A 22,332-nucleotide genomic window follows, 5' to 3' on the forward strand; every position below is an offset into this window, starting at 1 on the left:
TCTGTGACCCCATGGACTGTAGCCCATGGACTGGCCCCATGGAGCCACCAGGCTCCTCTGTTCATGGGATTCTCCAGGCAAGAATACTGGACTGTGTTGCCATTTCCTTCTCCAGGGGATCTTCCCAACCCAGGGATCGAACCCACGTCTCCTGTGTCTCCTGCATTGGCATACGGATTCTTTACCACTAGTACCACCTGGATAGTCCCTAGGTAGGCCTGGGGAACTTAAAATTCAGAGGACTCTGTTTCCACCAGAGTACTGAACTGCACCCTGCCAGACTCAGCCACTCTCTACTGAAAGGCAGAGAATAAATGAGACTGAACCAGTAAGTCCTACACTTGTCCCAGGAGCCAACACCCAGCAAACCAACACGGAACACAGGCTGACTGCAAAAGGCACCATCCATCAAGCCTGCCCTCCCACCGACACAGACACCCCCCAGCACAGAGGCCCCGTGGCCAAGACGCCTGCTTGAGGCTGATCACCTGGCTCTCATGCACATATCAGTGCCTTTTCCTCCTGAACCAAAAAGCACTTATCTTTGTCCCTCGAAATCTAGCCTACACTATATTCATTGCTGGAAAAAAAAAAAAAAACAGCTTGAAGCAGGAGAATAAGGATGAAAAACAGTAATTTTTGGAGAAGAAAGTTTTGGCTTCCAGTTAAAGGAAACAAGAGCTTCCTATTATAGCCTGTTGTTGTTCAGTCGCTAAGTGATGTTTGACTCTTTGCAACCCCACGGACTGAAGCACACCAGGCCTCCCTGTCCATCACAAACTCCCGGAGCTTATTCAAACTCATGTCCATCGAGTCGGTGATACCATCCAACCATCTCATCCTCTGTCATCCCCTTCTCCTCCTGCCCTCAATCTTTCCCAGCATCAGGGTCTTTTTCAATGAGTCAGCCTGAGCAAGCATTTATTAATATTAGGGCCTCCCTGGCAGTCCAGTGGTTAAGACTCTAAGCTCCCAACACAGGGAGCATGGGTTCAATCTCTGGCTGGGGAACTAAGATCCCACATGCCCCTCAGCACGACCTAAAACTAAAATATAATAATAATAATAATACTGCTGCTAGCCATTTTTTCAGGTTCGATTTATAACCTGAGAGATATACACTCTTGCTCTAGTCAGGCAGGCTGAAAGCCCGTGAGAAAATGTCGCTTGCATTACAGCATTGCGCCAGTTATCTGCAGATCCTATGTTTAACATTTGAGTTAAAGGAACGATTATCCCCTTCATTTATAACACTGAACCACTTTAAAGGGCTTTAGCGTACTTCTCCTTATCCTCATCTTATCCTCATCGACTCTGCAACACTGAGAGGGCAAGAACATATTCAGATCCCATGAAGAAAACAGACATCTTAGAGCAGGTAAGACCTCCATCTCACTTCCCAGCTGGGTGGCCCCATGCGGCTGATTCAGCTCCGTATTAACCCAGCGTGTGCAGCAGTCGTCCAGGGAATAAGAGTTACCATTAACGCCAGCTGAGGACGTGATCATAGGAAAAAGGCACTAAACCATAAAATGCCCATCGTTGAGCTGGCAGTCACAGAGCCCGTGTGCACTCAGACCGCTACCTCTCAACCTCACCCACAGCTTTCAATAAAATGTATCAACCACACTGTATGGGCACAGTTCTATAAAGGTCTCCCTCCTCTTCCGACTCCACCGCTGGGGCCCCGTCCAGACCCCAGCACTACAACTTGGATTCCACAGTGGATCCGTGGCACTAGCCGGCCGTGTTTCTGTTCCCAGGTGGAGCCCCGAGGGTGACCACATCTCACGTTATGTGGACTCGGCACTAAGACAGTGGAGCCAGGGACGTGCTGGCTGCTCCTCCGTGCCCTGAAATTTGATAGCTTTATGTCTTCCTTTTTTAAATAATTTATGTATTACTTTTGGCTGCGCTGGGTCTTGGTTGCTGCGCAGGGCTTTCTCTAGACGGAGCGAGTGGGGCGCGGCTCTCTTGTTGCGGAGCACAGGCTCTGTGGTGCGTGGGCTCAGTAGTTGTGGCACAAGGGCTTAGTCGCTCTGTGGCATGTGATATATTCCTGGACCAGGGATTGAACCCATGTCCTCTGCATTGGCAGGCAGGTTCTTTACCACTGAGCCACCTGGACAGTCCAACAGCTTTATTTCTTAATCCAGGTACTTATATATTGTACATTATGATAGATGGTTGGTGAGTGTGCCACAACGACTGAGTCCGTGCTCTAGAGCCCAAGAGCTGCAACTTCTGAAGCCTGAGCACCCTAGAGCCTGTGCTCTACAACAAGAGGAGCTACCACAACAAGAAGCCCAAGCACCACAACTAGAGTGCAGCCCCTGCTCGCCGCAGCTAGAGAAAAGCCTCGCAGCAACAAACACCCAACACAGACAAACTTTTTAAGTTTTTAAAAAATAAATAAATAAACTTAAAAAAAAAAAGCTCCCCGTGACCCTTCTGTGCCTCTAGTGTTCCTCTATGATCCATGTAACCCATTCAGCAATTAATTATGCCTTGTGGGCAGCTCTTCTATGATTGCCACGAATTGTTATCTATTTTTCATTATTTTTTCATGACATGCCCAGCTCTTATCTCCCCACTCAGATGGTCAAATCCTTGGAAACGGACCGTGTAGTCCTGTGCTTCCTTCATCCACAATGAGTTACCCAGGTCACTGCCTGACATAACGTAGGTGAGATATGTCCAATAAGTATTTATTTGCATTAAAAAACAGATAAGTGAAATATCTGGGGGACTTCTTCAATCCAGAGTTGAGTATGATAAACTGGTGTGCAAACACCTTTCTCCATTAAACCCACCCTCACCTGCAGCCTCGTGTCATAGATGCTCCTAAATTTACCAAAGCACCATCCTCAGATGGGAAGCTGATGTTGTTTCACAGGAAGAGACAAATTCTCCTGTGCACATACTGATATGAGCAAAATTCATTAATGCTCTTCAATAATTAAGCCCACTCTGTGTCCATTGACTGGAGAATGGATAAAGGAGATGTGGCATATTATATACAATGGAATACTAATCAGCCATAAAAAGAAAGAATGAAATGATGCCATTTGCAAGAACAAGAATGGACCTAGAGAATATCATACAAACTGAAGTAAGTCAGATAAAGACAAATATCATATGATATCACTTATATCTGGAACCTAGAAAAATGATACACATGAATTTATTTAGACCCACAGATAGAAAACAAACTTTTGGCTATCAAAAGGGAAAGGGGAGAGGAGGTATAAATGAAGAGTTTGGGATTAACAAACTACTATATATAAAATAGATAACCAAAAAGGACTGACTGTACAACACAGGTAACTCTGCTCAAAATCTTATAATAACCTATGATGGAAACACTCTAAAAAATAAAATACATATATGTATACTCTAAAAAATAATGTATATATTATTTATATTATTATTTATATATATAAAACCAAATCACTTCACTTTACCCCTGAAACTAACACAACATTGCCAATAAATTCTATTTCAAAAAAAATTTGTTTTAAAAATTAAGCCCACTAAGACTGACATATGACTTTCCAAAGACATTTGTAACCACACAGACAGAGCTCACATTATACAGAGAGAAGTTAACGTTCTAGTTATGAACAAAATAAACTGTTGGATGATAAGGACCCTATAGTCCTAGTATATTGTTCTTGAAATAGTTACATTATCATATTCAAGTCACTGCTTTAATTATAAATTTTATAATAATTCATAAGTCACACTAAGTTTCAGGCAGTGTGAAGTGCTCTCAGTAATCGCGGAGGTAGGGAGGACTATCACTGTGTTTTACAGGTGAGGAAAGTGGTGCTGAAGAGGAGGTCACTTCCCCAAGGATGCCCAGCGAAGAGGGGTTAGGGTCAAACCCCGAAGCAGCAGTCATCTGGCTAAAAACCCCATGGGGAGAACTTCCCCCAAAGAAGGACACAATTCTCAAATGGAAAGAGCTTTCCAGCAATGAGCATTTAACTAACAGAAAAAGAAATGCTGAGGCCCTCATACTGACATTTGAGAACATCAAGGGTGAAAATATTAGAAACTAATTAAAAAGAAAAATAGCTGCAAAGGAATGAGAATCAGATTTTTATCAGCAAATCTGAGTAGAGGAAGATAAGGAAGCAGCCTCCAGAGGGCTGAAGGAAAAGTATTTCAAGTCTAGAACTCTGTATTCAGCAATACTAGCCCTCAGTTGAAAGGGTGACACAGAAGTATTTTGTGCTCAGCCCAGATCACAGGTCTAATCAAAGGAGAAAAGAGTGTCTGGTTGGCTTCCAGCCTCAACCAGCACACACGCTCTGAAGTAAAGAAAGGAAAAAGTGGAACAGACAACTTGCATGGGCATGTGACCCCGATGCCTAGAAAGGGTTAACCCACTGAAACACTGGCCCTCTGGAAACTGAAAGGTCAGCAGTTTTCCCTTGGTGGGGTCCCCAGTTCACAGGGTACACAGAAGGGCTGACGAGGACAGGGCTCAGCAGACCGGCCATGAGACAGCCCTGGCAGCTCATCCCACCATCCTGCACTCACTGAAGACTGTGTGGACGGTCCCAGTGGCCAGATGTGTCCCTTCCAGTGACTCTCAACTTCAAAAAAAAAAAAAAAGAGTTCTGGAATCACTGAGTCCCAAAGATGCATGCATACCATGAAAAGGAGAAAGCAAGAAGAGCTCATATTCAGTAATAAAGTGAACAGAAAATACTCTGAAACAAGTATAATTTTGTCTTCCAGGAAGGGAGTAATCAATCCATAAAGCAATACTAGACTGTTACAAAAAAGAATGGGTTAGAGACTCTGGAAATAAAATATCTACTTGTTGAAACAAAAAGTCAATAGATATGAAGAACTGACAAGAAGAGAAGCTGAAGAGAGAATTACTGAACTGGAAGGCAACTCAAAGCAATTCTCCCCAAGTAGGGCATAAAGAGATGGGCGGGCGGGGGGGGAAGAGAACTGAGAAATCAGAGTTGGGCAAGGGACCAATGGCAACCTAACTGGGGTTGCAGGGAGGAAGAGGAACAGAGGGGAGGCGGTAAGAGTTGACAAAGGAGGTGAGACATGAGAATTTCCTCCAAAGAAAGACACAATTCTGAGATTGCAAGAGCTTCCCAGAACGGAACATTTAACTAATGGAAAAAAGAAATACTGAGGCTGTCATACCAAAATTTGAGAACATCAAGGACAAAAATATTCCAAACTAATCAAAAAGAAAAAAACAGCTTAGCTGCAAAGGAATGAGAGCCAGTTTCTTATCAGCAAGTCTAGGTAGAAAAAGATAAAGAAGCAGTATCTTTTAAGTGCTCAAGGAAAAACATTTTGAGTCTAGAACTCTGTATTCAGCAAAACTATCCCTCAGTTGCAAGGATGACACAGAAGTGTTTTCAAGGACAAAAGAATCAGTTTACCACTCACACATGGTCACTGGGAGACCTTAGGGGATCTCTTCCAGTGAGAGAAATGAAACACAAAGAGGAAGATCCGTGAGCAAAGAAATTAGTAGGTACCTGTTTCCTGCTGTGTGGAACAGATGCAAGTTATGTCAGCAAGGAGGCAGTGGAAGGGAGGGGAGGCAGTGTCCATGGCTTGTCCTCCTTCTGTCCTGGGGGCTCAGCGAGGAGAGGGAAGGGATCTATATACTGATTAATTCTAGCTGCTGTTACAGGGAAAAAATAAGTAAATATGTGTATTCTATTTTTATAACTTAAAAGCACCCTCTAGAAGAATAGGTTTTCTTGTACAAGTATGCAAAAACTAAGGGAAAACATTACCAAAGAAAGCTGGAAACAACAAAAGCATCATTCATGGAAGAAAACATTGATAAGTTGAATTCTTTTTTAATTAAAAACCTGTGCTCTGCTGAAGACACAGAGAATGAAAAGATGAGCCACAGACTGATTTGTCAGCTGCTCCCCGAAGACAGCACAGCATGTGGTCAAAAGTCCATTTAACTGTAAACCCCAAGTGTATGATGTTTGAAGATCCTCCCAGCAAAGACTGAAGGATAATACCTGACAACCAAGACTCTCAAGCAACTAAGTTTTATGAGTGATTGAATATGAGTGATTGAAAGTGAAAGGGAAAGTGAGTCACTCAATTGTGTCTGACTCTTTTGTGACCCCATGGACTGTTGCCCACCAGGCTCCTCTGTCCATGGGATTCTCCAGCAAGAATACTGGAGTGGGTGGCCATTTCCTTCTCCAAGGGATCTTCCTGACCCGGGGAATTGAACCCAGGTCTCCCGTATTGCAGAGTTTTTACCAACTGAGCCACCGGTTCAAAGAAATATAACAGGCCTTTGCAGTATTATGACCCAGTCTGTTTTTTAAATTAATTCTAGGTGGATCTCTTAGACTATGCCCATGGGAGATTTTCACTCAGTGGAAGAGGAAGATAAAATAACCCTGACAAGACATGGCTGGAGCTTGAAGGCATGGGTCCTGGTCTCCATCACTGACCTGGAGCCCCAGTGGGTCCTGGCTTCACTCCTCCCAGCCTTGGTTTCCTCACCTGGAAATGTGGGCGCTGGACTGCCAGATGATTTTATTCCAAAAAGTCTGCAATTCCATGAACAGTCAATCAGAACTGTTTGGATGAGATGATCTATCACATTATCCAACAGAAATATTTTTTAGCATTTAAAAAATTTTTTTCTTGGCATATAGTTAATCTGCAGTGTTGTGTTAGTTTCAGGTGTATAGCAAAGTGATTCAGTTTTAAATATATATGTGTGTGTGTATACTTTTTTAGATTCTTTTCCCATATAGGTCATTACAGAGTATTGAATAGAGTTCCTATTCCATAGAGACCTCCTCAGAGGTCTATAGATTCTACAGACTCTATAGGGACTTACACAGTAAGTCCTTATTAGTTATCCATTTTACATATTTTTGCTGTTGTAATGCAGTCGCTAAGTCGTGTCCAACTCTTTGCAACCCCATGGACTGCAGTATGCCAGGCTCCTCTGTCCTTCACTATCTCCCAGAGTTTGCTCAAACTCATGTCCATAGAGTCAGTGATACCACCCAACCATCTTATCCTCTGTTGCCCCCATCTCCTCTTGCCCTCAATCTTTCCCAGATCAGGGTCTTTTCCAATGAGTCGGCTCTCTGCATCAGATGGCCAACTTTATATGTAGCATCGTGTATATGTCAATCTCAGTACCCTAATTTATCCCTGCCCTCCACGCCTTCCCCCCTGGTAACCATAAGTTTGTTTACCAACAGAAATACAACGCAACATTAAACACATGCAACCTGAAATTTTCTGGTAGCCACACTACAAAAGGTAAAAAGAAACATGGAAAATAATTTTTGATATGTTTTCATTAAACCTGACATAGCCAAAATATTATTTCAATATAGAACATGCATAGAATATTAATGAACATTTTACATTCCATTTTTGTAAGAGGTCTTTAAAATCCAGTGTGTATTTTCCACTCATACGACAGCTTGTTTCTTATTTATTTTACCGTGCTCAGTAGCCACGTGGGGCTGGTGGCCCCACACTGGACGGCACAGACTTGGGGGATGCCTTCACCGTTGATGATGTCTGACTCTAGGCAGAAACCCCGAGCTCTCTGAGGGACAGATATCAGACCACCAAGACTGAAATATAGCTTTTCTCCTTGCCCACCCTCAGAAAGCGTCTCCTCACCTCTTACGTGCCTGGTCTCTGTCTCTCCAGCTCACGATTCCATAACCATCCTCCCTTTTCATCTCTGACGTTGCCCTGGTTCAGGCTGGCATTTCCCACAGCCCCTAACTGTGTGCTTCGTTTGTAGTCTTCATCGATCCCATGTTTCCACCCAGTCCCATTCGTTTTCACAGGCAGCTCCTCTCAGTCACCTGCCCACACTGGTGTTCCCGCTCCAGAAAAAGCGCCTGAGCCCTGACTCGGAAGTGGAGCCCAGTGAGGCACTGGGATCCAGGCCTCGGGAAGGGGCTGCACGAACACAGCGCAGAGCAGACCTGGAGCCTCTCTTCGTTATTCTCACCAGCAAACACGAGCGGGTACTCTAGGGAAGGGACATATAGGGCAGGGCACACAATAGAAAGAGCACAATCGGACACTTCTAGCAATTCGGTTTGGCTACACTTGGCCCTTGAGTGAGTCCCTGAGATTCCAGAGGACAGAAGCTTGCTTGCTAGATATACAGTAACTACCTCTCTGGGGGTTCACAGATGGACAACCTAAATGTCCATGGACAGAGGATTGGATAAAGAAGGTGTGGTACATATATAACTATGATGGAATATTACTTAGCTATAAAAAGAATGAAATAATGACACTTGGAGCAACATGGATACAACTAGAGATTATCATACTAAGAGAAGTCAGAAAGAGAAAAACAAATATCATATACCACTTAGATGTGGAATCTAAAATAAGATGCAAATGAACTTATCTACAAAACAGAAACAGACATAGAGAACAGACTTGTAGCTGCCGAGGGGGAAGGAGGTGGGGAGGGGTGGACTGGGAGTTTGGGGGTATTAGATGCCATTTATTATATATAGAATGGATAAACAACAAGGTCCTACTGCATAGCACAGAGAACTATAGTTCAATATTCTGTGATAAACCATGATGGAAAAAAATATGAAAATGAATGTATGTCAACGTATAACTGAATCACTTTACTATACAGCAAAAACTAACACAACATTATAAATCAACTCTGCTTCAATAAACATGCTTTTAAATTCTGTAGCTTTAAAACCAAAGTTATGCTTCCTTGGTGCATTAGAGTAAAGAAAAGAAAACTGAAGAATCTTAAATAAGGATCAGCATGATGAGGCTAAAAATAGCCGGTAAGAGGCCTGATCCTGCAGTGCCCCGACCTGAATAAATCACCCGCAGTGAGTGAGCCACTCCCCGCTCTGAAGATGCATGAGCTTCTCCTGGTATGAAGGGATCAGCTACTGGGAAGAGCAAGCATCCCTGCACTGAGGATGTGGAATGAGATTCCCGACATCAGAGCAGAGAAGTGCTGACTCCACGTGTCGCTTGCTCACCCTGGTTCCCCGGATGACCAGTCTCAGTAATGTGCTTAAAATATTACCATAAGCCCAGGATCCTCGGTTCCACTGATGGCTAACAGAGACAGGGAAGGGAATGGGAGCTCCCAAACGCCCCACCAAAACGTGGGAAATGTGTCATTTGGCATAAGGTTACAAACGACTGGAAAACTTGCAAATGTACAAGCTCTAAATCAAAGTTAATCGAGATTAAGGTCTTTTTTAGGGTGAAATTTGATGGTACATTAGATTCTGACTCCTTTTTTATGGTTCAATTTTTTAAACTTTTAAAAAAATAATTATTTATTTATTTTTGGCTGTGCTGGGTCTTTTTTTCTTTTTTTAACTTTTTATTTTGTATTGGGGTATAGCTGATTAACAAACAATGTTTCAATAGTTTCAGCTGAACACGAAAGGGACTCAGTCATACATATACACGTATCCATTCTCCCCCAAACTCCCCTCCAATTCAGGGGATTGCCAGGGCTGCCACATAACATTGAGAAGAGTTCCCTGCACTATACAGTAAGTCCTTTTTGGTTATCTATTTTAAATATAGCAGTGTGTACAGAGAGGCCTTGAGCAAGGTAAAAGATGAGCTGTCAGAGCAAAAGACACACACAGAAACAACACACACACACACAGTCACACACATACACATGCACACACATGCTGATGAATGAATGGAACAATGGGAACGCAACTACGCATGCAGACCCAAGCAGCTGTGTGTGTGGGACTGTGTCCCTTCCACTGTCCGAGTATTTTCAAGTGCAACCAACCATCCTCAAGTCCAGGTGAGGACTCTGTCCAAGGTCCTGCTTCTGCCTTTGTCCTTGATGATGGAGAGAAGCTCCCAGACCACAGATATGAGATCACTTTTATTTTTAGCCTTTCTTAACGGTTGTTGACACTTGCTCTAAGCACTGTCACAGCCTAAAAGGACATAAATAACACCTTGCTATGCAGTGTGGTATTGACCAGAGGTTATATTTGGTCCATGTAAAGACCCAGACTGGAAATATAGAGACCCATCTTTTAAGGTGCTCTGTACATATCCACCCACAAATGTTTGAAACCTTTTCAGAGAATAACTTTAACTTAATCCATTTGTCTAGCTGGCACTTATGTTAGATGAGGGTTTGAGATAAAGCATCCATTGTAAAGTAAAATCAATGAATGATAAAACAGCAGAAGCCATCAACTGAGGTGCTTATTGACCCCTGTTGGGTAGAAAACAGTCTTGGAGGGAAGACTGCTTCTAACAGAAGGTGACAACCTTCAGAGACACCAGAGGATGGAAATCAGAGTGCTTGCTGGGTAATCACACACACCAGATAACAGCACAAACAGAATACAAATTAACCAGTGATGACCATGCAGTCATCTCCCAGTTAAGCCTCCATCATTTCATGCAGACAAGAAAATAACAACAACTGAAGTTTTTGCCAATTATGCTGTTTGCAGGATAAGTGGGTGGTGGAATTGACCTTGGCTGATGCTGGGCAGCATGAGAAAGACCAGACATGCCGATACAAGCTCAATTGGATCAAAAAGCCCTCTTTTTAATGGGTTGGGTAACTAATGTGTGCCCCTTTATACATACTACTCACTAATCACAACCATCCCATAAACTACACATTTTTTATTTTCATCCTCATTGGTAGTAGAAATAGAGAAAGCTTTGTAATGTCATACAGGTAGCAAATGAGTGTCAAAATTTAAATCCACTTCTCTCTAACCCAAATACTGATGTTTTAACCCCCATATATGTGACCTCTAGGAATCTTCCAAGTTAGACCAAGTTCAAAAATAATGCATGACAAAGCTCGGCCAAATCTTAATTTATTGAGTACCCACAGGATAGATAGTACAGAAAATGGAAGAAATTAGACCTTGTTCTTTATTTCCACTGGAGGAACAGAAGACAATACAGAATGAATGAACCTGTTCTGTGAACGCAGGTCTGATACTGAACTAGGCAAGTTGGAAGTGATTGAAAGTGCCCTGGATTTGGAAACTAGCTGGTCCTGCTGAAGTTAACCAGCAAGCAAGACACACCTGGGGTTGGTGTCTCTTCTGTGAAATGAGGGGATTAAACTTTGAGACCTCTTCCAGTCCTTACATTTGTGGTCTTCGCCCTTTCAGCTGCCCCAGTTCTCCTCATTCTCCCCTTAAAACTTGGGGCAGTCGTTAGGGGAAATCTAGGTCCATGTAGGAATGCTTTTAAAACCAAACAAAATTAAAACCACCTTTGAAGACCAGGAGAGGGCAGATAAGATGGACGGGTGGGGTGTGGGTCTGGAGGGCTCTTCTGGAAGAGATGTCAGCCTCCGGGGTCGGTATTTGGTCTGTGTGTCTCCTGCCTGCTCACTGTGGCTAAACCTTTGCCAAATCTATACATTCAATAAGGCTTCCCTGGTGGCTCAGACAGTAAAGAATCTGCCTGCAATGCACAAGACCTGGGTTCAATCCCTGGGTCAGGAAGATCCCCTGGAGGAGGGCATGGCAACCCACTCCAGTATTCTTGCCTGGAGAATCTGCATGGACAGAGGAGCCTGGCGGGCTACAGTCCATGGGGTCACAAAGAGTCGGACACGACTGAGCGACTAAGCACACAGCATACATTGAATAACACAGGGGTAAGCTGCTGCCTGATACCACCAGACACCGTTGTCCACGGAAAACATCTCCCCTTCCTGTCCGTCCTCACTTTCACCCCATCGCACACCCACTGATAAACTCAGCACCTGATTCCCTGCTCACCCACATGTACCATCTGTGAGGACACGCATCCCGTGTGCCCAGCACATAGCAGGCCCCCATACGTATCTGTTCAAATCAATGACTTTGTTTCCACTTTGCCTCCCTCACTAGACTGAAAGGCTCCATCTCAACCAAACTGTAAGTTCTCTAAAGGCAGGAGGCCCCCTCTTAGTAGTCTTTGTATTCTCATCCCCAGGAAAAATGTCTGAAACACACCAGCACAAAGTATATTTGAGCTGACCAAAGTACAATCTCATATCCAGGTTAAGCAGGAGTCAAAGACATCTCGTAGGTGAGAAACAACAACCCTAGAATTATTTTACTCAACAGTATGCAGCTTGGAGGGCTTCTCAGATGGCACTAGTGGTAAAGAACCTGCCTGCCGACGCAGGAGACAGAAGAGACGCAGGTTCGATCCCTGAGTTGGGAAGATCCCCTGAAGACAGGCATGGCAATTCACTCCAGTATTCTTGCCTGGGGAATCCCATGGACGGACAGAGGAACCTGGTGGGCTATATAGTCTACAGGGTTGCAAAGAGTCAGACATGACTGAAGCAACTTAGCACATGCAGCTTGGGATGTAGTCTTTTTAAAAAAATATTTTATTGAAGTTTAGTTGATTTACAATGTGTTCATTTCTGCTGTGCAGCAAACTGACTTAGTTATACATACATATATTCTTTTTCATATTCTCTTCCATTATGGTTTATCACAGGATACTGAATATAGTTCCCTGTGCTGTACAGTAGGACCTGTTGCTTATCCATTCTATATGTAATAGATTACATATATTAAGCTCAAGCTCCCAGACACCCCTTCCCCACCCCTCTCCCACTTGGCAACCACAAGTCTGTTCTCTATGTCTGTTGGCACATAATCTGAAAGCAGATCATGACCACTGATCCCTTCATTACTAGTTTGTAAAAAATGAGAAGCACACTTTGAAGGGAGTACACTATTGTCTAAGCTCACCCCTGCCCACACCCTGCCAAGATATATCAAGCAGGAGGTAACGTGCCAAGCATAAAGCTTCTTAAACACAGAGGCTCTGTGGTGTTACAGACAAAGGTGGTGGGCAATCTAATTGCCCTGAAGGAACATCCTATCAATGAAATTATAATAGTATGATTCAAATGTCTTCAATGGGAGTATACCACAAGACCTGGCACATGACAATTAACTATTTGAGTTGATGAAAAATGACTATGCCTTACTTTTGTATAACAAATTTTATATTTTGAGATCATTTCAGATACACATGCAGTTGTAAGAAATGACAACTGAGGGCTTCCCTGGTGACTCAGTGGTAAAGAATCTGCCTGCCAATGCAGGGGCCACGGGTTCGATCCCTCAACCAGGAAGATCTCAAATGTTGTGGAGCAACTAAGCCTGTGCATGACAACTACTCAGCCCATGATCTAGAGCCTGTGCTCTGCAACCAGAGAAGCCACCGCAATGAGAAGCCCGCACACCGCAACGGGAGAGCAGCCCCCGCTCTCCGCAACTAGAGAAAAGCCCTCACAGCAATGAAGACCCAGTGCAGCCAAAAATATATATAAATAAAACTATTTAAAACTGAAACGACACTGAGATTGCATGTACCCTCCAGCTGGTTCCCCCAGTGGCACCATCTTGCAAAACTATAAGGCAGCATAAGAAGCAGGATACTGACATGGAGGAAGTCAAGATGCAGAAATGCCCATCAGCACAAGGATGCCCATGTGCCCTGTACCCCTCCCACCCCTGCACCCTCCTTCACTCCGGCAACCACTAGCCAGCTCTCCATTTCTATTAATATAACGCTGCATTTCATGAATGTTACATCAATGCGATCAGACAGCATATAACCTATTGGGACTGGACTTTTTTCACTCAGCACAATTCTCTGCAGATCCACCCAAGTTGCTGTACTTGGTTCCTCTTTATTGCTGAGGAGTGATCCCTGGTACAGAGACACCACAGTTCTTGTTCAATCATCCAGCCACAGAAGGACATCTAGTTTTTGGCTATCAGAAGGACATCTAGTTTTTGGCCATCTAGTGCAGCTGCTATGAATATCAATGTACAAGTTTTTGTGTAAAGGGAAGTTTCTGTTTCTCTGAAATAAGTGCCCAAGGGTACAACTGCTGTGTCAAAGGACATTGCAGGTTCAGTTTTATAAGAAATTGCCAAACGTTTTTCCTGAGTGGCTGGCTGGACCATTTTACCTGCCCAGCACTAAGGTATGAGAGATCCAGTTTCTCTGGACCCTGGCACGTGTTTGGTGATGTCACCACTTTTCATTATAGTCATTCTGATAGATGCTCCATGATTTACTTTAATCAACACAAAGTTCCAGAGGTGAAAGGGAGAGACCCCTCACAGCCACCAGGAATCTTGATGTATTTTCTGGTTTCTTATGATTATCTAAAAGGTACAAGCAAACCAGCCTCTGCCCATACTGAACTGGGTACAGGTAGGAGGGCAAGAGTCCTTCCCTAGTGTAACAGAACTACAGCTCTGAGAGCAAAGTCACACTCCAGAACCATGAGATCCTGGAAGCATCCTCTTATTGCACTTCCAATAACCGTTTATTGGCAGTACTAGCAAATATAATCAAACGAGAAAAAATATTATAGCAATTATAAAGGAAGAAACTAAATGACTATCGGCAGATACTGAGACTACTTATGCTTGAAAATTTTAAAGAATCCATAAACTATCAAAATTCTTGCCACTATTATTCAACATAGTTCTGGAAGTCCTAGCTACAGCAATCAGAAGAAAAAGAAATAAAAGGAATCCAGATCGGAAAAGAAGAAATAAAGCTCTCATTGTTTGCAGATGGCATGATACTGTACATAGAAAACTCTAAAGATAGTATCAGAAAATTACTAGAGCTAATCAGTGAATTTAGCAAAGTTGCAGGATACAAAATCAATACACAGAAATCACTTGCATTTCTATATACTAACAATGAAAAATCAGAAAGAGTAATTAAGGAATTAATCCCATTCACCACTGCAACAAAAAGAATTAAATATCTAGGAATGAACTTACCTAAGGAGACAAAAGAACTGCACACAGAAAATTAGAAGACAATAATGAAAGAAATCAAAGATGACATAAACAGATGGAGAGATATTCCATGTTCCTGGGTAGAAAGAATCAATATTGTGAAAATTACTATACTACCAAAAGCAATCTACAGATTTAATGCAATCCCTATCAACTTACCAATGGCATTTTTCACAGAACTAGAACAAAAAATTCCACAATTCATATGGAAACACAAAAGACCCTGAATAGCCAAAGCAGTCTTGAGAAAAAAGAATGGAGCTGGAGGAATCAAGCTTCCTGACTTCAGGTTATACTACAAAGCTACAGTCATCAAGACAGTATGGTACTGGCACAAAAACAGAAATATAGTCCAATGGAACAAGATAGAAAGATCAGAAATAAACCCATGCACCTATGGGTACCTTATTTTTGACAAAGGAAGCAAGAATATACAATGAGGCAAAGACAGCCTCTTCAACAAATGGTGCTGGGAAACTGGACAGCTACATGTAAAATAATGAAATTAGAACACTTCCTAACACCATACACAAAGATAAACTCAAAATGGATTAAAGACCTAAATGTAAGACCAGAAACTATAAAACTCTTAGAGAAAAACATAGGCAGAACACTTGATGACATAAATCAAAGCAAGATCCTCTATGACCCACCTCCTAAAGTAACAGAAATAAAAACAAAAGTAAACAAGTTGGCAATGGCACCCCACTCCAGTACTCTTGCCTGGAAAATCCCATGGATGGAGGAGCCTGGTAGGCTGCAGTCCATGGGGTCGCTAAGAGTCGGACACGACTGAGCGACTTCACTTTCACTTTTCCCTTTCATGCATTGGAGAAGGAAATGGCAACCCACTCCAGTGTTCTTGCCTGGAGAATCCCAGGGACGGCGGAGCCTGGTGGGCTGCCGTCTATGGGGTCACACAGAGTCGGACACGACTGAGGTGACTTAGCAGCAAACAAGTTGGACCTGATTAAACTTAAAAGCTTTTGCACAGTAAAGGAAACTATCAGCAAGGTGAAAAGACAACCCTCAGAATGGGAGAAAATAATGGCAAATGAAACAACTGACAAAGGATTAATTTCCAAAATATACAAGCAACTCATACAACTCAATTCCAGAAAAACACACAACCCAATCAAAAAGTGGGAAAAAGACCTAAACAGACATTTCTCTCAAACAAGACATACAGATGGTTAACAAACACATGAAAAGATGCTCAACACTGCTTATTATTAGAGAAATGCAAATCACAACTACAATGAGATACCACCTCACACTGGTCAGAATGGCCCTCATCAAAAAGTCTACAAACAATAAATGCTGGAAAGGGTGTGGAGAAAAGGGAACACTCTTGCACTGTTGGTGGGAATGTAAATTGATACAGCCACTATAGAAGACAGTATGGAGATCCCTTAAAAAACTAGGAATAAAACCACCATATGACCCAGCAATTCCACTCCTAGGCATATACCCTGAGGAAACCAAAATTTAAAAAGAGACAGATGTATCCCATTGTTCATTGCAGCACCATTTACAATAGCTAGAACATGGAAGCAACCTAGATGTCATCGACAGATGAATGGATAAAGAAGTTGTGGTATATATACACAATGGAATATTACTCAGTTGTGACTCAAAACACATCTGAGTCAGTTCTAATGAGGTGGATGAACCTAGAACCTATTACACAGAGTGAAGTGAGTCAGAAAGAGAAAGATAAATACTGTATTCTAACACATATATACGGAATCTAGAAAAATGGTACTGAAGAATTCACTTACAGGGCAACAATGGAAAAACAGACATAGAGAATTAGACTTATGGACATAGGGAGAAGGGAGGAGAGGGTGAGATGTACGAAAAGAATAACATGGACACTTACATTACCATATGTAAAATAGCCATATGGGAATTTGCTGTATGACTTAGGAAACTCTAATAGGGGCTCTCTATCAACCTAGAAGGATGGGATGGGGAGGGAGACGGGAGGGAGCTTCAAGAGGGAGAGGATATATGTACACCTATGGCTGATTCATGTTGAGGTTTGACAGAAAACAGCAAAGTTCTATAAAGCAATTATCCTTCAATAAAAAATAAATTAATTAAAAAATAATTCTTAAGACAGCCCACTAGGTTGTTGGATACACAATCAATATAGAAACCCCAAAGCTTTGCTAGGCACTAGCAAAACCAATTTAAACTGTAATTTGTGAATGAATAATCCTTTTTTTTTTCTTTCAGTCTTTGGGTGCATGCTCAGTCATGTCCGACTCTTTGTGACCCCACGAACATAGCCCGTCAGGCTCCTCGGTCCATGCAATTCTCCAGGCAAGAATACTGGAGCCGGTTGCCATTCCCTTCTTCAGGGGATCTTCTCCATCTTGGGACAGAACCCGAGTTTCTTACATCTACTGCATTGGGAGGCTGGTTCTTTATCTCTAGCGTCACCTGGGAAGGCCCAGCAGACCCTTTACCCAAGTTCAAATGTGTGCCCCAGGGAGCCCACACTGTCAAGGCCTGCCTCTTCCTTACACGGTGTGTAGTGAAAAAGTGAAAGCCGCTCAGTCACATCTGACTTTTTGCAACACTGTGGACTGTAGCCTGCCAGGCTCCTCTGTCCATGGAATTATCCAGGCAAGAATACTGGAGTGGGTAGCTGTTCCCTGCTCCAGGACATCTTCCCAACCCAGGGATCAAACCCAGGTCTCCCACATTGCAGGTGGATTCTTTACCATCTGAGCCACCAGGGAAACCCAAGAATACTGGAGTGGGTAGACTATCCCTTTTCCAGGGGATCTTCCTGACCCAGGAATCGAACCAGGGTTTCCTGCATTGCAAGCGGATTCTTTACCATCTGAGCCTCCAGGGAAGTGTAATAGACCCCAAATAAGCTCCCATATCGTAGCCTATCCAACAGCGAGGCCCCCATCCTCCACCTCTGGACGTGTCTCCACTGCTCCACCCTGATGACGTGCTCTCTTCTCTGAATCTCAGAACCCTGCCCTCTCTTCTCCCTGGCTTTTACGTCCATGCCAACAACTGTACAACTGTCACATTAACCTTAAAACGGCCTTCTAGAACTCGTATCCTCCTCCAGCGACCACTCCCCCTCTGCTCCACGCTCCCTAGCAACAAAGTTCACCCCCAAGAGTTTTCCAGTCAAGCTGTTTCCAATGCCTGTCCTCTTCGTCTCTATGGACATTCTTCCCAGGACCACACAGAATCAGCTTCTGCAAGGTCACCAATGCCCTCCCCTCCCTGCTGCTGAACAAACGGATGATTCTCAGGCCTCACCTGTCCTGAGCCCAGGGTGATGCCAGGCCCAGTCGGACACCCCGCTTCCGGGACACGGTCTCTCGGCTCCCTCTGAGCTCACTGGCCAACCTCGCAGCCCCCTGCTGCCGCCTGCGTCTCCCTGACCTTGAAATGTGGAGTGCCCAGGGCTCTGGGCAAGGACCCCTCTCATTTTGGCCACATCTATACACACGGGTTACGTAATCGGCAGGGCGCAGAGCCAAATGAAAGCGCAGGCCTCTGGCTCAAAAATCAGGAAGACTTCCTACAGAGCAAGAACAGGGCCTGAAGGCAAACTGGGGACTCTTTCTAGATGGCGGCCTGAGTGAGTGCTGGTCACACCCGTCCTGAGAGCCCATCTTGCTGGGCAATCCTCACCGTTCTCCTCTGGTCTGTACACCGGCCTGCCTCTCTCCACTGGGCCCTCTGGCTGGCACTTCACAGGTTCAAAACCAAAAAAAACAGAACCCTGCTCTTCCTGAACCTTTCCCCATCTCATTAACCATTTCTTGGACCCAAAACCTCCATCTTTGCATCTCCTCTTTCACTTACACCCTCATCCTAATCATGAGCAAATGCTGCAGGTCCTACCTTCAAACACAAGGCAGCTGTACCCCCCTTCCCCTTGGCACCCATACAGGGACCATCCGCCCTCCACCGACCCGAGACTCCCGCAGTCTTGTCTCAGCCCGTCAGCCCTTTGATCCTCGGTCGCTGGGATTCTCTGCAAGTGACTCCGAAGGTGCCCCACATCACTCAAGCCTCGAAAGCACTGGTCTAGACTGTCTGATAAGCTGCTTCCCTTTCACATTATTCAGCCACAGGAATAGGGAAGTCACTTATTTTTATATACCTATTTTCTCAAACAAAATCCACGGGAGACTACTACCAGCGACCCCAGCTCCAACCCGCAAACCCTGCACCTGCATGTATGTACCTACAAACTTGCCAAGAGCCCCGAAGTGGCACGAAATCTAATCGTTTTGAAGCGCCCTTTCAATGTTTCATGATCGAAGGGTGTCGACAGCGCATCCTGTGTCACCATCACGTGACACCCAGCTCCAGGAGCCTGTGGTCCCTACACACGTTTACATAACAAACCACACACGGCTCCTGAGGACCGGCGGCCCGAGGCCGCCCTCGACGCGCCGGGCTGCGTGTGGCTCTAACGACCAGGCCTTCGAGGCGCAGTGCCGGCTCGCGGGGGCGCCGGGCGGCCCCCGGGGGTGGGAAAGGGAGGGGTCAGTGGCTCGGGCGTCGCTGCGCGCGGCCGCGGAGTCCCCAGGGAGTCACAGAGCCGGGTGCCCCGCCGCCTCCCACCCCAGCTCTGCGGCAGCAAAACGCGCGGCGAGGCCAGAGGGGCGAGATGCTGGTGCGCCGCCCGCCCAGAGCCCACCGCGGAGGGGACAGGGGTAGGCGGTGGGGGGCGATGGCGAGGGCTGGAGTCGAGTCGGCGCCGGGTCTCTGATCCGGGCCCCTCCCTTCCCCATCCCGGGGGGACCTGCCCCCACCCCTGGACTTGGCCTCGCAGCGCGGGGAGGGGTCAGAGGCGCGGACGGAGGGCGGGGCGCTGTGTCCTAACCGCGCCCCTGGCCCGCCCCGCCCGCGCCCCCCACTCCGCCCGCGCTCCCGCCCAGAACCCCCCAATCTGCGCCCCCTGTTCTCACCCACGGACGCGCGGATCCGCGGCCTCCCGGGCAGGGACATCCTAAGAGCCTGGGCGCGGCCGGGGCCGTTGGGCATCGCGCCCCCCGCGGGCGCTGCGCGGGGCTGAGCGCGGGGCCGGCGGCCCGAGGGCCATGGGGGGCGCGCCGGGCGGGAGCGGGCGGCCTCTGCGCGGGGCTGCGCCGTCCGTGCCGCTGCGGCGCCCAGTGCGGCGGCGCCCGGGCTGCGGGGCGGGAGGGGGGGGTGGGGGCGGCCCGGGGCTCCGGGAAGCCGCCGAACGTCACGCAGGACGGGGCGCCTGCAGGTGCGGAGAAGGCGCGGGGCGGGGCAGGGGATCCGTGCTTTGGGGGTTCGCCTCAGGGACGCGCGCCCCTCAGGGACTTTGTCTCTGGTTTCCCTGCACTTGCCGTGGGGCGCTGATGTGAGGCGGTCAGGATGCCTCCTTTCTCTTTTTACGCCCCCTCCCCCGCAGTTTCTGTTCTTCCATTTCCTCCGTGTCCGGTCTGCTGGGGCCTATGCGGAACCTCACAAGAACAGGTATTTCTAAGGTGCCCGATGGTGGCCTTGTCCCCAGTGAAGTCCTGGGTCTCTAGACTCCTACCACACACAACCCCACCACCACCACGACACAGCCTCCCTCCAGCTCTAGCTGGTGGCCTGTTAAAGCTATAAGAAATTGTGGGAATCACTTAACGCCGGACACACACACACATACAACACACTCACACCTTCTGCCACAGAAGCAGAATCATTGAGGGGTGAGGGGACTGGTCCAAGATCACTTGATACACTTTTGGTTGTTTTTACCTTAATGTTAATGTTGAAACTGGGCACAGTTCCATAAAGGCAGGGGTGGGGAGGAGGGGGCGCAATCTCTTTAATATCTGATAAAATTCTGACCTCAAAGTGAACACACACACACACACACACACACACACACACACACATAAAACGATGTAAGTAAGAGCCTGCCCCAGCATTTACTGATGCGATCATTAAGCTTCAAAAAACATAAACATCAGGGCTGTCAAGAACAGAGTTCAGCACAGAGAATCCTCCCCCAGACGTAAAACCATGTGGTGCCAAGCTCCCCCTTGGCTGACCTCTGCCTCCATTCTTAGAAAAAAATGCAGAAGGGATGGACAACTTGCTTTGAAAACTGTGGGCTGGGAATTTCAGCTTCAAGTAGGGTTCCTGCCTATCCTGGGCCCTAAAACAAAACAAAACAGGTTCCTGATAAGCAATGAGTCTTTAGCAGGAAGTTGAGGAACAGGACATGTGCTGAAGGGCAGGGCTGAGCTTCAGGGTGGCAGAAGATATTTTCTTAGGAGGTCATGGCAGCTGCTGGGGTGATCCTAAAAGTTTCTACCAGTGAGTTCATCTTTATAAATTTATAAATAAGACTTCAAGGGACTTCCCTGGTGGTCCAATGGCTAATACTCTGCGCTCCCAATGCAGGAGACCCTGGTTCAGTCCCTGGTCAGAAAACTGGATCCCACGTGCCCTAACGAAGAGTTCACACACTGAAACTAAAAAGAGCCTCCCTGCCACAAGGAATATCAAAGACCCCACGGGCTGCAGCTAAGATCCAGTGCAGCCAAAGAAATATATATATATATATATATATTTTTTTTTTTTTTAAGACATTAAACCATTTCTTAAGGCTTTCTTTTCCTCAAACTAAAACCCTATTTCCTTTTTTAAATGTTGATAAAAAGAGAAAGAGTTAGTCGCTTGTTTGTGTCTGACTCTTTGCCACCCCATGGACTGTACCCACCAGGCTCCTCTGTCCATGGGATTCTCCAGGCAAGAATACTGGAGTGGGTTGTCATTTCTTTCTCTAGACCCAGTGCAGCCAAATAAGTAAATAAATTTTTTACAAAAAGACTAAGCTATTTCTTAACCCTTTCTTTTCCTCAAATTAAAATCTCATTTCCTTTTAAAAATGTTCATAGTAGGTATACATATACATGTCTACCTTTTATATATGGATGGGCTTCCCAGGTGGCTCAGTGGTAAAGAACCCACCTGCCAATGCAGGAGACACAGGAGATGTGGGTTTGATCCCTGGGTCAGGAAGATCCCCTGGAGAAGGAAATGGCAACCCACTCCAGTATTCTTGCCTGGGAAATCCCATGGACAGAGGGGCCTGGAGGGCTACAGTGCATGGGGTCGCAAAGAGTTGGACACAACTAACCACAAACACACGTTTATATATGATGCATGTCTACAGACATTTGTAAAGGAAAGGCATATATATGGCATGTATAAAGGCACAGATAAGCATATAGCTAGCACACACACCTCTACTCCCCAGTTTAGGGAACAAACAAATCCAGACACAGTGAAAACCACCAGTCCCTAACCTCCTTCCTTTCCCTCTGGTCCCCAGACCAACTTCCCTTCAGGCTCACCTCTGATGCTATTTACAAACTAACAAACCAAAGAGCAACCCTGACAGGATTAGGCGAAGGGTCAGTTCATGGGGTCACAGAGTCAGACATGACTTACT

The 22,332-nt window shown here is 45.5% G+C and overlaps 1 protein-coding gene across 8 annotated transcripts in view; it reads right to left on the bottom strand.

Annotated features, from left to right (window-relative positions):
* The window catches only part of LOC145530151 (phospholipid-transporting ATPase IB), a 452,251-nt gene extending 432,211 nt beyond the window's left edge, over positions 1–20,040 (bottom strand). For 4 of the 8 annotated variants that reach the window (XM_081551000.1, XM_081550992.1, XM_081551002.1 and 1 more), the window contains exon 1: positions 19,823–20,040. In XM_081551000.1, the coding sequence (XP_081407126.1) occupies positions 19,823–19,898 (76 nt within the window). In that variant the 5' untranslated portion in view covers positions 19,899–20,040. Of the gene's footprint in view, positions 1–19,092; positions 19,364–19,822 lie in introns of those variants that run through there. The other 4 variants (XM_081550998.1, XM_081551001.1, XM_081550996.1 and 1 more) reach the window with 3 other exon arrangements.
* Positions 20,041–22,332: the final 2,292 nt, after the last annotated feature.

This window comes from Giraffa tippelskirchi, chromosome 12 (assembly GCF_054371585.1).
Source record: "Giraffa tippelskirchi isolate mGirTip1 chromosome 12, T2T-mGirTip1v1.2.pri, whole genome shotgun sequence".
In the NCBI taxonomy this organism is placed as follows: domain Eukaryota; kingdom Metazoa; phylum Chordata; class Mammalia; order Artiodactyla; family Giraffidae; genus Giraffa; species Giraffa tippelskirchi.